Source organism: Triticum aestivum, chromosome 4A (assembly GCF_018294505.1).
Source record: "Triticum aestivum cultivar Chinese Spring chromosome 4A, IWGSC CS RefSeq v2.1, whole genome shotgun sequence".
Classification (NCBI taxonomy): Eukaryota; Viridiplantae; Streptophyta; class Magnoliopsida; order Poales; family Poaceae; genus Triticum; species Triticum aestivum.
In genome coordinates, this window is record NC_057803.1 from 161,831,033 (window position 1) to 161,847,315 (window position 16,283).

General features: G+C 46.5%; 3 protein-coding genes across 3 annotated transcripts in view; all 3 read right to left on the reverse strand.

The window, feature by feature from the left end:
• Nucleotides 1-337: 337 nt before the first annotated feature.
• LOC123085708 (autophagy-related protein 18d) lies at nt 338-3,820 on the reverse strand. Its single transcript, XM_044507394.1, has 4 exons — nt 3,539-3,820; nt 1,158-1,392; nt 917-1,043; nt 338-777 (listed from the first exon to the last, which is right to left on the reverse strand). The coding sequence occupies exons 1-4, from the start codon at nt 3,629-3,631 to the stop codon at nt 621-623; spliced, it is 612 nt and encodes a 203-aa protein (XP_044363329.1). The 5' UTR covers nt 3,632-3,820; the 3' UTR covers nt 338-620.
• Nucleotides 3,821-7,989: 4,169 nt separating this feature from the next.
• On the reverse strand, nt 7,990-11,589 carry LOC123085706 (uncharacterized). The gene is made up of 2 exons (XM_044507392.1): nt 11,194-11,589; nt 7,990-10,830 (listed from the first exon to the last, which is right to left on the reverse strand). Exons 1-2 carry the CDS (start codon nt 11,457-11,459, stop codon nt 9,183-9,185), a joined length of 1,914 nt encoding a protein of 637 aa, XP_044363327.1. The 5' UTR covers nt 11,460-11,589; the 3' UTR covers nt 7,990-9,182.
• Nucleotides 11,590-11,887: 298 nt separating this feature from the next.
• The window catches only part of LOC123085707 (uncharacterized), an 8,969-nt gene continuing 4,573 nt past the window's right edge, over nt 11,888-16,283 (reverse strand). Inside the window, exons 2-3 of the mRNA XM_044507393.1 lie at nt 15,093-16,262; nt 11,888-14,729 (exon numbers count right to left, since the gene is read on the reverse strand). Coding sequence (XP_044363328.1) covers nt 13,082-14,729; nt 15,093-15,358 — 1,914 coding nt within the window. The 5' untranslated portion in view covers nt 15,359-16,262 and the 3' untranslated portion in view covers nt 11,888-13,081. The remainder of the gene's footprint in view (nt 14,730-15,092; nt 16,263-16,283) is intronic.

Below are 16,283 nucleotides of genomic sequence, written 5' to 3' on the forward strand. Positions count from 1 at the left end.
TAGGCATCATTGTTAGTAGTCCTTTCTTTTGCCAAGTATTCAATCTTCTGATCTTCTCTGTCCCTCAACCTGCCATTTTCTTTTAGAGATGATTGATGCAAAGAGAAGGCAATGATACGCCGCCATAATCTGAGTGTCCTCTACAAGGTTCTCGTCCCAGAACACATCCTTGTTTAACAGTGCACCCCAGAATACTTGGGAGATGTGGTCGATCTGATCCAGATTAGTCGGGGTGGGGGAGGTTGTCACCATGTCCATCAGATCATGATCATGAGTGCAAGTGCCGACTGCTAGCAAACAGACGTGCGTACGCACCAAACAACAGTAACAAAATGCATTGAACAAAAACAAAATCATGCACCGTTCCAAAATGGTGTAGGGCCGCAGACAGTAGTGCATTTATTACTGTTCTGACAGACTGGGGATGCAAATGTTGAATCTAAAGGATACCCTCCGATACTTTTTTGGTTCAACCAAATGAACTATTTTTTCAAAAGTGAGGTGAATTCTGAAAAGTTAGTTCATTTAGTTGAACTATAAGTAGGATCAAAGGATACCCTGGAGGTTCCAAATCTGCATCCCTAAGACAGACGAAGATGAAGAAAGCAAAGATAACAAGGCTAGCTGCCATATGATGGCTTCGAATTAGATGTTTTCTTGCTCGGATTCATGAAGTTGATGCACTCCACGTCTTGTTCCTCACTCCCACAAGGCGTCCCTTTGTGCCGCACGTCCACTACGCCTCCTTTTTCCGGGTCGAATCGGCACCGGTAGAAGCTGCACAAACCACAGCCGCAAAATGTCACGCGAAAAGTGTCACAAATAAGCTCGACTAGAACAGTGCACTTCAGTTCGGAGCAAATAAACTCAAAAGAGCAAGGGCAAATTCAAGTACAGTAGTATATATTTGACCAACCGTCCATTAATGCCGAGGATGAGAAGGGTGTTTGGCTGACTGCTGAACGCGACCAAGTACTTGGTGCCTTCAGGGACGCGGATCTGAGTCGACGACCATTCTGAACTGAAATAGCCCGGCAAGAATCCTGCAGGATTTGGATGTCAACCTTCAGTTCCTCATGCACATAGATATGCAGGAATCAACATAAACTTTGTGCTTGGAGACCTGGACTCACACGTGTGAGTTATGAGTATATTACCTCCAGCGAACGACAGCGACGACCTCTTGTTGGCTGTAGCTACTGCTGGAGACGACGGCGCCGGGGCTGCTAGGAGACCGCCGGGACCGTTGCTGTCCTCCGGTGTCAGGCTTGGCAAATCGACATTGACGCTGAACACGTGCACGGTCGCCTTGTCGCTGCTGACCGCCAACCATTTTAAATCCGGAGAGAAGGCGATGCAGTGGATGTCTGCTCCGTCTCGGCCTCTCCTCAGCTAACAGGGACACAGACATGGAAAAGTTATTTACCCATTAGCTCATACCCTAAATAAGATGCAATGTGTGTACTGAACACATTTTGTTTTTGCATTTTCTTGAAACATATGCGTGAAGAACTCAATGTGCACAAATGCTAGAACTTAAATTCACAACAGGAAGTTTTTCTTCTTCTTTTAAACATGGAAAGATCTTCTTGGAACAACTAAGAATGAGTACTACGGATTAAAGTCAAACCCGAGCTGGTGTTTCACAATCTCTCTCGCCTGTCCCCACTGGTAATTTCTTGCTAATCTATTCAAGAATGTGTTTGTTTCGTGGTTTTTCTCTGTTACAACTGATTGAGAAAACATTCTCATTCTCCCATCTAGCTTTTTAATTGTCTCTTGTGCTCATCTAGCCATCTAGGTATAAGTTATGGCACAGTATGTGCCTACTGCCTAGTTTATTGCATCTATGAGGCCTTCAACCGGAAGAGACCTGCAAAAGTATCATGCTATTTTCCCTTGCTCTTTTGTATTCTCATTTGGCCGTTCCCTCATTTGTTTTGTATTACCAGTGATGGGTGACTCTGGGAATGAAAGAAACTTTTAGCATTGATAACATGTATACACTGCTTAACCTAACCTGCTAAATATTCCCATGGGCTCTGTTCATTGTGCTCATCCCACATTATTAGCACAGAGTAAGGGATAAGTTTGATATAGCTGGATAAGTTAGCAGTTGACCACTTGGTATGCTACTTGCATGACCTCACATCATTTTTATTTTTTGAAGAAAATACAAAAGCAATCCCATATATGCTTAGTCCCTGTGCCAGATCAAGGTGAGAGTAAGTGCAACATTATAAGCCTGCTAGCAAGCAAGGCCTGGCCTGACCTGGTCGAAACTCGAAACAATGTTTGTCTTAGCTGATCCAGGTTGGCCGGCCTTACCAGGTGCCCAACTCCAGACAGGTCTGGCAAAGACTGCCTGGTGGCAGGTTGCTGTTAAACTGCACTGCACTGCACTGCACTGCACTAAACTGTAGATAGTTGCAGAGAACGATTAACAAACCTACAGTTGGTTGCAGAGAATTGTTATCAAATCTAGTTGGCTGCAGAGAATAATTATCAAATCTAGTAAAATATTGCTGTCACAACTATCAGAAGAATCTTGCCGTAGGTTTATATGTAAAAAACTAGCATAATGGAAGTGCTTTTATGAAGCCACCACAATTTAAATGCACCCTCCAGAATAGGCAGTGCTTTTCATTGTTAACCTAACAAATGCTCTACCTTAGCGAAGTAGGTAGAAAACATAATTGGGTCATTCTCTTCCTTGTTGCATGATGTTCTGCAGTCGAATTTACATTGTTCCTGTGAGCTACTTTTCTTTGCAATAATGACTTGGAGAGTTGGTTTCATTTATGGTGGCATTAGCATAGCAATGGCTAAAAATTTGTACTTAATTGAAATTTGTATTTTTTTCAGACATCATCCTTGAAGAGGCTGGTAAGGGGGACTACAAGGGCGGAAACCTTCAAAGTCCAGTGGCATAGCGAAACTCTTCGGAATTAAATTCTATATTCCTTTTCCAAAGGTAAGTTTACACCATTTTAGTCTCCAAAAATAGTATTATGTTATTCCTAGTGTTGATTGCACTCTCCTGCTGATCTGAAAACGTACTAACTACAAGCCCTCCTAGTTTGGACGATGCTGTTATCTTTACAGCTGTGTGATACTTCCTTTTATGTTCAGGATGATGAGCAACTGAGAGTTTTCAATAACCAGATTGCAGAGGACAAAAAAAATAATCATTTCAAGGCATAACCTTGTAGAATTGCACAAGGTATTGGATTGAGCTATAATCAGTAGATTTAGTCAATTGCTTTTCATTTCCATTACTTGACCAGTTGACCTACATGTCATCTTGTGTTTGTGCCATGTGTTATACCCTCCCTTACAATCATTCTATTTTCTTCTATCCTTGGAAAGATAGACAGCTTTGCGTATGCATGATTTCTACTTCTTATTTATTTGTTTTTATTTCAATTTTCCTTTGAACAAAATTTGACAAAACATAATCTGATACCGTTAAAAAAAGACATAATTTGATAGGCATCGTTGACTACCGGCGATCTAAGATCTATGCGCCGCCACTTACCTCTTGGAGCAACGCGCCGTCAGTGGCGCTGAAGACGCGCACGAGGGTGCCCCTGACGCTAGCTGTGGCCACGAGCCGGCCGTCGCAAGACATGGCAATGGATGCAAGGCGGGAAGAGTGTGCACGTATGGCCACCACGGACCCCGCGACCTCCCCCTTGTCCTCCCACCGCTCGACGTGCACCTCACCATCCCTGGCGCCGGGGCACGCGAACGTGAAGGGCGCGCCTGGTGACACAGCGCAGAGGCCAAGGGGATTGCCCCCCGTCACCACCGAGTGCAGCAACCAAAGCTCTTTGTCCTCGGTGTCGGATCGGGCGTCAATACGTATAAATACGCGTTTTAGTCCAATTTGCAAAAAATTGGACCAATGTTGGTACTGACACGCAAAAATTAGCAATCGTGGTACCAATCTGCATGTGATGCCTGAATTGTGGTACTTCTGTGCAATTAACTCCAGGCTAACCACTATAAAAACCCTCGAGCCTCTAGTTGGGCCAAAAAAGCCCAGTTTTTTCTAGATAAAGGAAAAGTGCAGTTCCCTCGAGTTAGGGTTTTTGTTTCTCGCGGCGGCGACTACGATGCCGTCGAGTAGATCGCTTTTCCTTCCCTATCAGCGATCTCTCTCTGTCTTCCTCCGTCGCACTCTTCTCGCGCGAGGTTAGGCAGGGAACGGTGGTTCTAGGGTCTCCCCAATATACCCGGTCACTTTTGCATCGGGTAAGGTTCTTCTGATGGCGGCTGAAGGGGCCTCGGGCTCCTCGGGCGCAAGCGATGTCGAGCGGATGATGGCAGAACTTGGGCTGAAGGAAGAAGATCTTGATGATGTGATCTTTGATGAGAAAGATGCGCCTCCACAGGGACCCAGATGGATTGCTCTGGCTAGGGTAAACACCTCCAAATCATACAGTCAGACGTGGTTCTACAGAAACATGCGGTCAGCATGGAATATAGCACAGGAGGCCAAATTTAAGCCCTTGGAAGATAATCTGTACTCAGTTCAACTGTCCTGTTTAGGAGATTGGGAGAGAGTTATGCATGAGGGACCTTGGAATTTCCGAGGGGATGTATTGCTTCTTGCGCCTTATGATGGGGTCTCAAAACCTTCATCCATCAAGCTGGAGACGATTGACATATGGATCATGTTCCAGATCTGTTTGCTCACCTGGTTACTCCACTAGCCGCAAAGGTGGGGGAAGTGCTATTCACAGAACAACCGTCTCATGATTTTGTGGGGAACTTCCATAGGGTGTGGATCCGGCTGAATGTGTTTAAACCCCTGAAGAACGCTGTGTCTATGATCAGAGGGGGGGGGGAAGACAGATCTATAGAGTAAAGTATGAGAAGCTGCCTGATTGGTGCGCCGTGTGTGGCATGTTGGGTCATCTTTATAAGGAACACGGTACTGGGATTCATCCCCCTTCGGCTCTAGTCTTCAAGGATTTATGAGCTAGCTAGGCCATGCGCACAAGCCAAGGTCCTGGAGAGGGCCGAGGTCGGAGAGGTGGCCGTAGGGGAGGCCGGACAGGGGGGCGTTCAGGCAATCGACGCGAGGCCGACATGAACAACTTCCCAGCTCATCAGGAGACGGGAAGGAGAGAGGATGACATGGTAGTGGACGGCAAAGGCAAAGATGCTAATATGGATGATCTCACGAGGAAGAGGTTGGCTGGGCTGCCGCTGGAGGGTAATGTGCACAACAACACAAAGGGTGATGCTGCAGATAAGCTGCAGATATGTAAATGGTTCACACAAGGTTCAAGAACTAACCAATGAAAGGCCTACACCCATTGAGAAACCCCTCCCTTGCTCCATTAAGGCAAAAAAACATGGCATGGAATCTTGGGCCTGGGTGGGGTATTTTTGCATTAGGTACTGGAGTAACAGTAGTGACTATTACTCTACTCCCAGGGTTTGTGTCCATGACAGTCTGAGCATAGTCTTTAAGCCTAGGATATTGCTTCCTGTGATCTCCTAACACAGCATCAATAGCTATGTTCTTTGCCCTATATGCCATGCACTTGGGCACATCTACACCATATTTTTCATTGCATGCATCAATTATAGTCTGAATACCAGTAGTTATATCAGATCTAAAGAGATGATCATATTTCTGTGCTAGCCACTTAGCACTAACCCTGGTGGTCTCAGTGGTACTAGGGCAAGTGTGCTCTAGTCTCATCTTCTTAATTACAAATGTTTTCTCCCCTTTTATAACTGCTGCCACCATTGAGAACTGGCATTTTTTATCTGTACACTCAACAATTATCCTCTGATCTGAATTCCTGTGATACCTGAAATTCCTGGCCTGGGTGACGTGCAAATTCAACAAAGCTTCTCTGAATTGATGCTGATCCCTAAAACACAACTTCATACATAGTTGCTCATGTGGTTGCTCCATTTTCTCATTGTACCACTTCCTAGGAGGCCTTTTCTTTGCCCTACTCTTCCTTTTCTTTTGTAGGACAAAAGAGAGTGGCTGAAAACCATCATCATCACTCTCCCTCAACAACCCCTCCTCTTCTTCATCTGATGATGGTCTGAAATCAGGTTCAACCTCTGGTAGCTCACTACAATGTGACCTAGTGGTTGGGCCTCTTCTAACTGGCAGCTTCTGCTTCTTCTTTACAGGTTCAACTATAGTTTCTTCTTCTTGTTCAAAAGTCCTATCTTCCTCTACCTCAAATGGGTCCTCAACTTCAGTGTCACCCTCATAATGCAGCATTTCTTCCTCTTCTGATTGATCATCATCTGATTCTTCCTCTTGTACTTCTAGCTCTCTCTGCCTCTTTCCCTCTTCCGCCTCTACATCTTCTTCATCAACCATGTAATTAGGGTCACTTCCAATTTGACCATCCTCGTCAGAGGAATCACTGTCCTCATAAGCCTCAAATCCTTGGTATCCCTCTTCTTATTCTTCCAAAACTGCTTTCAACTTGTTAGTTGCATTTCTGCTTTCTTGTGTGCAAACACCAGCAGGAGCAACAGGGTGATGTGTGCTACATTGACTCTCAAAGACTACTCCTTCCTGATCAACAGCTAAGATAGGAGGCTCACTCAGATCATAAACAACAGGCTCTTGGTACACCACAGTGGACAAGTCTGGCTTCTCAAAATGCTGCCTCTCAAAATCAGTATCAGGGGGTGGACAAGCCCTGACTAGCAAATTAAGCACCAATTTGTCCTGGATCTTCCTCTTTATCATCTGTAATTCTGCATGATTGTCTACCAAATCCAGCCCTTTCTCTCCTAAAGATGGATTTTCAATGTGAAACAAACAATCATATGCATTAAATCCTTGGGTTTCCATCACTGCAACCAAATTCAGATAAGTAATATCTGAACCACACAGCTTCATCTCCAATGGTTCTCTTGCATCAAAATGGATCCTTACTTGCCAAATGTCTTCATCCAAACTATAGAAAAAATTAAATTTCATTTATTCATTATAATTACTCTTAATTTGGAGAGCAACAGTACAGTACATTACAATTTAAAGTAACCTGTAAGTCTATTATTTACTAATTTAGCACAAAAGCAAATTTTGGAGAGCAACAGTAAAGTACAAAACAGCTTAAATTACAGTACCAAACAGTACAGAACAATTTGGAGAGCCACAGTAATTGAACTAAATTGAGAGTGCAATACACTATCTTACTAGGTTAGTCTAGTCACTTCAATTGGATAAAACCTAATCCCCAACTAGATAAAGCAGAAGATGAACAAACCCTAAAAATGCCCAATTGGATGAATCAGAGGAGTAAGACAAGGGTACTTACAGCACGCCGCCAAGTCCATGCGTCAACTCATGGCTGCTGCTAGGGTTCGCCACCCACTGATGCGCCAACCGCAACCGCTGCTCCATGGTGAGTAACATCGACTCCTCGTCGTCGGTCGAGTACGCGGAGCTGGACTCGTCGCCGCCATCCCCGTCGACGCCAACCGTTCCGCTAGGAGGCCAGAACGGCATCTCGCCGCCGCCGTGGACGCCCTCACCGCCGACTGGCGGAATCGCCGACGCCATGGACTAGGGTTCGAGCGAGGAGGAGGAGGGGGAGGGGAATGGTGCGGCCGGGCTGGAGCTGGTGCGACCGGACCGGTTAGGACAGCAGCGCACCGGCTCGTCCTAGTCAACACGCGGGCACGCGCCGATTGGCCAGCGTGGCACCTGACGGGTGGGCCCGACCTGTCGGATCGGGCGTCAATACGTATAAATACGCGTTTTAGTCCAATTTGCAAAAATTTGGACCAATGTTGGTACTGACACGCAAAAATTAGCAATCGTGGTACCAATCTGCATGTGATGCCTGAATTGTGGTACTTCTGTGCAATTAACTCCAAGCTAACCACTATAAAAACCCTCGAGCCTCTAGTTGGGCCAAAAAAGCCCAGTTTTTTCTAGATAAAGGAAAAGTGCAGTTCCCTCGAGTTAGGGTTTTTGTTTCTCGCGGCGGCGACTACGATGCCGTCGAGTAGATCGCTTTTCCTTCCCTATCAGCGATCTCTCTCTGTCTTCCTCCGTCGCACTCTTCTCGCGCGAGGTTAGGCAGGGAACGGTGGTTCTAGGGTCTCCCCAATATACCCGGTCACTTTTGCATCGGGTAAGGTTCTTCTGATGGCGGCTGAAGGGGCCTCGGGCTCCTCGGGCGCAAGCGATGTCGAGCGGATGATGGCAGAACTTGGGCTGAAGGAAGAAGATCTTGATGATGTGATCTTTGATGAGAAAGATGCGCCTCCACAGGGACCCAGATGGATTGCTCTGGCTAGGGTAAACACCTCCAAATCATACAGTCAGACGTGGTTCTACAGAAACATGCGGTCAGCATGGAATATAGCACAGGAGGCCAAATTTAAGCCCTTGGAAGATAATCTGTACTCAGTTCAACTGTCCTGTTTAGGAGATTGGGAGAGAGTTATGCATGAGGGACCTTGGAATTTCCGAGGGGATGCAGTGCTTCTTGCGCCTTATGATGGGGTCTCAAAACCTTCATCCATCAAGCTGGAGACGATTGACATATGGATCATGTTCCAGATCTGTTTGCTCACCTGGTTACTCCACTAGCCGCAAAGGTGGGGGAAGTGCTATTCACAGAACAACCGTCTCATGATTTTGTGGGGAACTTCCATAGGGTGTGGATCCGGCTGAATGTGTTTAAACCCCTGCAGAACGCTGTGTCTATGATCAGAGGGGGGGGGAAGACAGATCTATAGGGTAAAGTATGAGAAGCTGCCTGATTGGTGCGCCATGTGTGGCATGTTGGGTCATCTTTATAAGGAACACGGTACTGGGATTCATCCCCCTTCGGCTCTAGTCTTCAAGGATTTATGAGCTAGCTGGGCCATGCGCGCAAGCCAAGGTCCTGGAGAGGGCCGAGGTCGGAGAGGTGGCCGTAGGGGAGGCCGGACAGGGGGGCGTTCAGGCAATCGACGCGAGGCCGACATGAACAACTTCCCAGCTCATCAGGAGACGGGAAGGAGAGAGGATGACATGGTAGTGGACGGCAAAGGCAAAGATGCTAATATGGATGATCTCACGAGGAAGAGGTTGGCTGGGCTGCCGCTGGAGGGTAATGTGCACAACAACACAAAGGGTGATGCTGCAGATAAGCTGCAGATATGTAAATGGTTCACACAAGGTTCAAGAACTAACCAATGAAAGGCCTACACCCATTGAGAAACCCCTCCCTTGCTCCATTAAGGCAAAAAAACATGGCATGGAATCTTGGGCCTGGGTGGGGTATTTTTGCATTAGGTACTGGAGTAACAGTAGTGACTATTACTCTACTCCCAGGGTTTGTGTCCATGACAGTCTGAGCATAGTCTTTAAGCCTAGGATATTGCTTCCTGTGATCTCCTAACACAGCATCAATAGCTATGTTCTTTGCCCTATATGCCATGCACTTGGGCACATCTACACCATATTTTTCATTGCATGCATCAATTATAGTCTGAATACCAGTAGTTATATCAGATCTAAAGAGATGATCATATTTCTGTGCTAGCCACTTAGCACTAACCCTGGTGGTCTCAGTGGTACTAGGGCAAGTGTGCTCTAGTCTCATCTTCTTAATTACAAATGTTTTCTCCCCTTTTATAACTGCTGCCACCATTGAGAACTGGCATTTTTTATCTGTACACTCAACAATTATCCTCTGATCTGAATTCCTGTGATACCTGAAATTCCTGGCCTGGGTGACGTGCAAATTCAACAAAGCTTCTCTGAATTGATGCTGATCCCTAAAACACAACTTCATACATAGTTGCTCATGTGGTTGCTCCATTTTCTCATTGTACCACTTCCTAGGAGGCCTTTTCTTTGCCCTACTCTTCCTTTTCTTTTGTAGGACAAAAGAGAGTGGCTGAAAACCATCATCATCACTCTCCCTCAACAACCCCTCCTCTTCTTCATCTGATGATGGTCTGAAATCAGGTTCAACCTCTGGTAGCTCACTACAATGTGACCTAGTGGTTGGGCCTCTTCTAACTGGCAGCTTCTGCTTCTTCTTTACAGGTTCAACTATAGTTTCTTCTTCTTGTTCAAAAGTCCTATCTTCCTCTACCTCAAATGGGTCCTCAACTTCAGTGTCACCCTCATAATGCAGCATTTCTTCCTCTTCTGATTGATCATCATCTGATTCTTCCTCTTGTACTTCTAGCTCTCTCTGCCTCTTTCCCTCTTCCACCTCTACATCTTCTTCATCAACCATGTAATTAGGGTCACTTCCAATTTGACCATCCTCATCAGAGGAATCACTGTCCTCATAAGCCTCAAATCCTTGGTATCCCTCTTCTTCTTCCAAAACTGCTTTCAACTTGTTAGTTGCATTTCTGCTTTCTTGTGTGCAAACACCAGCAGGAGCAACAGGGTGATGTGTGCTACATTGACTCTCAAAGACTACTCCTTCCTGATCAACAGCTAAGATAGGAGGCTCACTCAGATCATAAACAACAGGCTCTTGGTACACCATAGTGGACAAGTCTGGCTTTTCAAAATGCTGCATCTCAAAATCAGTATCAGGGGGTGGACAAGCCCTGACTAGCAAATTAAGCACCAATTTGTCCTGGATCTTCCTCTTTATCATCTGTAATTCTGCATGACTGTCTACCAAATCCAGCCCTTTCTCTCCTAAAGATGGATTTTCAATGTGAAACAAACAATCATATGCATTAAATCCTTGGGTTTCCATCACTGCAACCAAATTTAGATAAGTAATATCTGAACCACACAGCTTCATCTCCAATGGTTCTCTTGCATCAAAATGGATCCTTAATTGCCAAATGTCTTCATCCAAACTACAGAAAAAATTAAATTTCATTTATTCATTATAATTACTCTTAATTTGGAGAGCAACAGTACAGTACATTACAATTTAAAGTAACCTGTAAGTCTATTATTTACTAATTTAGCACAAAAGCAAATTTTGGAGAGCAATAGTAAAGTACAAAACAGCTTAAATTACAGTACCAAACAGTACAGAACAATTTGGAGAGCCACAGTAATTGAACTAAATTGAGAGTGCAATACACTATCTTACTAGGTTAGTCTAGTCACTTCAATTGGATAAAACCTAATCCCCAACTAGATAAAGCAGAAGATGAACAAACCCTAAAAATGCCCAATTGGATGAATCAGAGGAGTAGGACAAGGGTACTTACAGCACGCCGCCAAGTCCATGCGTCAACTCATGGTTGCTGCTAGGGTTCGCCACCCACTGATGCGCCAACCGCAACCGCTGCTCCATGGTGAGTAACATCGACTCCTCGTCGTCGGTCGAGTACGCGGAGCTGGACTCGTCGCCGCCATCCCCGTCGACGCCAACCGTTCCGCTAGGAGGCCAGAACGGCATCTCGCCGCCGCCGTGGACGCCCTCGCCGCCGCCGTGGACGCCCTCACCGCCGACTGGCGGAATCGCCGACGCCATGGACTAGGGTTCGAGCGAGGAGGAGGAGGGGGAGGGGAATGGTGCGGCCGGGCTGGAGCTGGTGCGACCGGACCGGTTAGGACAGCAGCGCACCGGCTCGTCCTAGTCAGCACGCGGGCACGCGCCGATTGGCCAGCGTGGCACCTGACGGGTGGGCCCGACCTGTCGGATCGGGCGTCAATACGTATAAATACGCGTTTTAGTCCAATTTGCAAAAATTTGGACCAATGTTGGTACTGACACGCAAAAATTAGCAATCGTGGTACCAATCTGCATGTGATGCCTGAATTGTGGTACTTCTGTGCAATTAACTCCAAGCTAACCACTATAAAAACCCTCGAGCCTCTAGTTGGGCCAAAAAAGCCCAGTTTTTTCTAGATAAAGGAAAAGTGCAGTTCCCTCGAGTTAGGGTTTTTGTTTCTCGCGGCGGCGACTACGATGCCGTCGAGTAGATCGCTTTTCCTTCCCTATCAGCGATCTCTCTCTGTCTTCCTCCGTCGCACTCTTCTCGCGCGAGGTTAGGCAGGGAACGGTGGTTCTAGGGTCTCCCCAATATACCCGGTCACTTTTGCATCGGGTAAGGTTCTTCTGATGGCGGCTGAAGGGGCCTCGGGCTCCTCGGGCGCAAGCGATGTCGAGCGGATGATGGCAGAACTTGGGCTGAAGGAAGAAGATCTTGATGATGTGATCTTTGATGAGAAAGATGCGCCTCCACAGGGACCCAGATGGATTGCTCTGGCTAGGGTAAACACCTCCAAATCATACAGTCAGACGTGGTTCTACAGAAACATGCGGTCAGCATGGAATATAGCACAGGAGGCCAAATTTAAGCCCTTGGAAGATAATCTGTACTCAGTTCAACTGTCCTGTTTAGGAGATTGGGAGAGAGTTATGCATGAGGGACCTTGGAATTTCCGAGGGGATGCAGTGCTTCTTGCGCCTTATGATGGGGTCTCAAAACCTTCATCCATCAAGCTGGAGACGATTGACATATGGATCATGTTCCAGATCTGTTTGCTCACCTGGTTACTCCACTAGCCGCAAAGGTGGGGGAAGTGCTATTCACAGAACAACCGTCTCATGATTTTGTGGGGAACTTCCATAGGGTGTGGATCCGGCTGAATGTGTTTAAACCCCTGCAGAACGCTGTGTCTATGATCAGAGGGGGGGGGGAAGACAGATCTATAGGGTAAAGTATGAGAAGCTGCCTGATTGGTGCGCCATGTGTGGCATGTTGGGTCATCTTTATAAGGAACACGGTACTGGGATTCATCCCCCTTCGGCTCTAGTCTTCAAGCATTTATGAGCTAGCTGGGCCATGCGCGCAAGCCAAGGTCCTGGAGAGGGCCGAGGTCGGAGAGGTGGCCGTAGGGGAGGCCGGACAGGGGGGCCTTCAGGCAATCGACGCGAGGCCGACATGAACAACTTCCCAGCTCATCAGGAGACGGGAAGGAGAGAGGATGACATGGTAGTGGACGGCAAAGGCAAAGATGCTAATATGGATGATCTCACGAGGAAGAGGTTGGCTGGGCTGCCGCTGGAGGGTAATGTGCACAACAACACAAAGGGTGATGCTGCAGATAAGCTGCAGATATGTAAATGGTTCACACAAGGTTCAAGAACTAACCAATGAAAGGCCTACACCCATTGAGAAACCCCTCCCTTGCTCCATTAAGGCAAAAAAACATGGCATGGAATCTTGGGCCTGGGTGGGGTATTTTTGCATTAGGTACTGGAGTAACAGTAGTGACTATTACTCTACTCCCAGGGTTTGTGTCCATGACAGTCTGAGCATAGTCTTTAAGCCTAGGATATTGCTTCCTGTGATCTCCTAACACAGCATCAATAGCTATGTTCTTTGCCCTATATGCCATGCACTTGGGCACATCTACACCATATTTTTCATTGCATGCATCAATTATAGTCTGAATACCAGTAGTTATATCAGATCTAAAGAGATGATCATATTTCTGTGCTAGCCACTTAGCACTAACCCTGGTGGTCTCAGTGGTACTAGGGCAAGTGTGCTCTAGTCTCATCTTCTTAATTACAAATGTTTTCTCCCCTTTTATAACTGCTGCCACCATTGAGAACTGGCATTTTTTATCTGTACACTCAACAATTATCCTCTGATCTGAATTCCTGTGATACCTGAAATTCCTGGCCTGGGTGACGTGCAAATTCAACAAAGCTTCTCTGAATTGATGCTGATCCCTAAAACACAACTTCATACATAGTTGCTCATGTGGTTGCTCCATTTTCTCATTGTACCACTTCCTAGGAGGCCTTTTCTTTGCCCTACTCTTCCTTTTCTTTTGTAGGACAAAAGAGAGTGGCTGAAAACCATCATCATCACTCTCCCTCAACAACCCCTCCTCTTCTTCATCTGATGATGGTCTGAAATCAGGTTCAACCTCTGGTAGCTCACTACAATGTGACCTAGTGGTTGGGCCTCTTCTAACTGGCAGCTTCTGCTTCTTCTTTACAGGTTCAACTATAGTTTCTTCTTCTTGTTCAAAAGTCCTATCTTCCTCTACCTCAAATGGGTCCTCAACTTCAGTGTCACCCTCATAATGCAGCATTTCTTCCTCTTCTGATTGATCATCATCTGATTCTTCCTCTTGTACTTCTAGCTCTCTCTGCCTCTTTCCCTCTTCCACCTCTACATCTTCTTCATCAACCATGTAATTAGGGTCACTTCCAATTTGACCATCCTCATCAGAGGAATCACTGTCCTCATAAGCCTCAAATCCTTGGTATCCCTCTTCTTCTTCCAAAACTGCTTTCAACTTGTTAGTTGCATTTCTGCTTTCTTGTGTGCAAACACCAGCAGGAGCAACAGGGTGATGTGTGCTACATTGACTCTCAAAGACTACTCCTTCCTGATCAACAGCTAAGATAGGAGGCTCACTCAGATCATAAACAACAGGCTCTTGGTACACCATAGTGGACAAGTCTGGCTTTTCAAAATGCTGCATCTCAAAATCAGTATCAGGGGGTGGACAAGCCCTGACTAGCAAATTAAGCACCAATTTGTCCTGGATCTTCCTCTTTATCATCTGTAATTCTGCATGACTGTCTACCAAATCCAGCCCTTTCTCTCCTAAAGATGGATTTTCAATGTGAAACAAACAATCATATGCATTAAATCCTTGGGTTTCCATCACTGCAACCAAATTTAGATAAGTAATATCTGAACCACACAGCTTCATCTCCAATGGTTCTCTTGCATCAAAATGGATCCTTAATTGCCAAATGTCTTCATCCAAACTACAGAAAAAATTAAATTTCATTTATTCATTATAATTACTCTTAATTTGGAGAGCAACAGTACAGTACATTACAATTTAAAGTAACCTGTAAGTCTATTATTTACTAATTTAGCACAAAAGCAAATTTTGGAGAGCAATAGTAAAGTACAAAACAGCTTAAATTACAGTACCAAACAGTACAGAACAATTTGGAGAGCCACAGTAATTGAACTAAATTGAGAGTGCAATACACTATCTTACTAGGTTAGTCTAGTCACTTCAATTGGATAAAACCTAATCCCCAACTAGATAAAGCAGAAGATGAACAAACCCTAAAAATGCCCAATTGGATGAATCAGAGGAGTAGGACAAGGGTACTTACAGCACGCCGCCAAGTCCATGCGTCAACTCATGGTTGCTGCTAGGGTTCGCCACCCACTGATGCGCCAACCGCAACCGCTGCTCCATGGTGAGTAACATCGACTCCTCGTCGTCGGTCGAGTACGCGGAGCTGGACTCGTCGCCGCCATCCCCGTCGACGCCAACCGTTCCGCTAGGAGGCCAGAACGGCATCTCGCCGCCGCCGTGGACGCCCTCGCCGCCGCCGTGGACGCCCTCACCGCCGACTGGCGGAATCGCCGACGCCATGGACTAGGGTTCGAGCGAGGAGGAGGAGGGGGAGGGGAATGGTGCGGCCGGGCTGGAGCTGGTGCGACCGGACCGGTTAGGACAGCAGCGCACCGGCTCGTCCTAGTCAGCACGCGGGCATGCGCCGATTGGCCAGCGTGGCACCTGACGGGTGGGCCCGACCTGTCGGATCGGGCGTCAATACGTATAAATACGCGTTTTAGTCCAATTTGCAAAAATTTGGACCAATGTTGGTACTGACACGCAAAAATTAGCAATCGTGGTACCAATCTGCATGTGATGCCTGAATTGTGGTACTTCTGTGCAATTAACTCCAGGCTAACCACTATAAAAACCCTCGAGCCTCTAGTTGGGCCAAAAAAGCCCAGTTTTTTCTAGATAAAGGAAAAGTGCAGTTCCCTCGAGTTCGGGTTTTTGTTTCTCGCGGCGGCGACTACGATGCCGTCGAGTAGATCGCTTTTCCTTCCCTATCAGCGATCTCTCTCTGTCTTCCTCCGTCGCACTCTTCTCGCGCGAGGTTAGGCAGGGAACGGTGGTTCTAGGGTCTCCCCAATATACCCGGTCACTTTTGCATCGGGTAAGGTTCTTCTGATGGCGGCTGAAGGGGCCTCGGGCTCCTCGGGCGCAAGCGATGTCGAGCGGATGATGGCAGAACTTGGGCTGAAGGAAGAAGATCTTGATGATGTGATCTTTGATGAGAAAGATGCGCCTCCACAGGGACCCAGATGGATTGCTCTGGCTAGGGTAAACACCTCCAAATCATACAGTCAGACGTGGTTCTACAGAAACATGCGGTCAGCATGGAATATAGCACAGGAGGCCAAATTTAAGCCCTTGGAAGATAATCTGTACTCAGTTCAACTGTCCTGTTTAGGAGATTGGGAGAGAGTTATGCATGAGGGACCTTGGAATTTCCGAGGGGATG

Excerpts from the sequence above, each read along its gene's own strand:
- LOC123085706 (XM_044507392.1), bottom strand. The coding sequence starts at position 11,459 with ATGGCGTCGGCGATTCCGCCAGTCGGCGGTGAGGGCGTCCACGGCGGC. Across the intron at positions 10,831-11,193 it reads CATGGACTTGGCGGCGTGCT|TTTGGATGAAGACATTTGGC; the intron begins GTAAGTACCCTT and ends TTTTTTCTGTAG.
- LOC123085708 (XM_044507394.1), bottom strand. The coding sequence starts at position 3,631 with ATGTCTTGCGACGGCCGGCTCGTGGCCACAGCTAGCGTCAGGGGCACC. Across the intron at positions 1,393-3,538 it reads ACGGCGCGTTGCTCCAAGAG|CTGAGGAGAGGCCGAGACGG; the intron begins GTAAGTGGCGGC and ends TGTCCCTGTTAG. Across the intron at positions 1,044-1,157 it reads GTCGCTGTCGTTCGCTGGAG|GATTCTTGCCGGGCTATTTC; the intron begins GTAATATACTCA and ends CAAATCCTGCAG.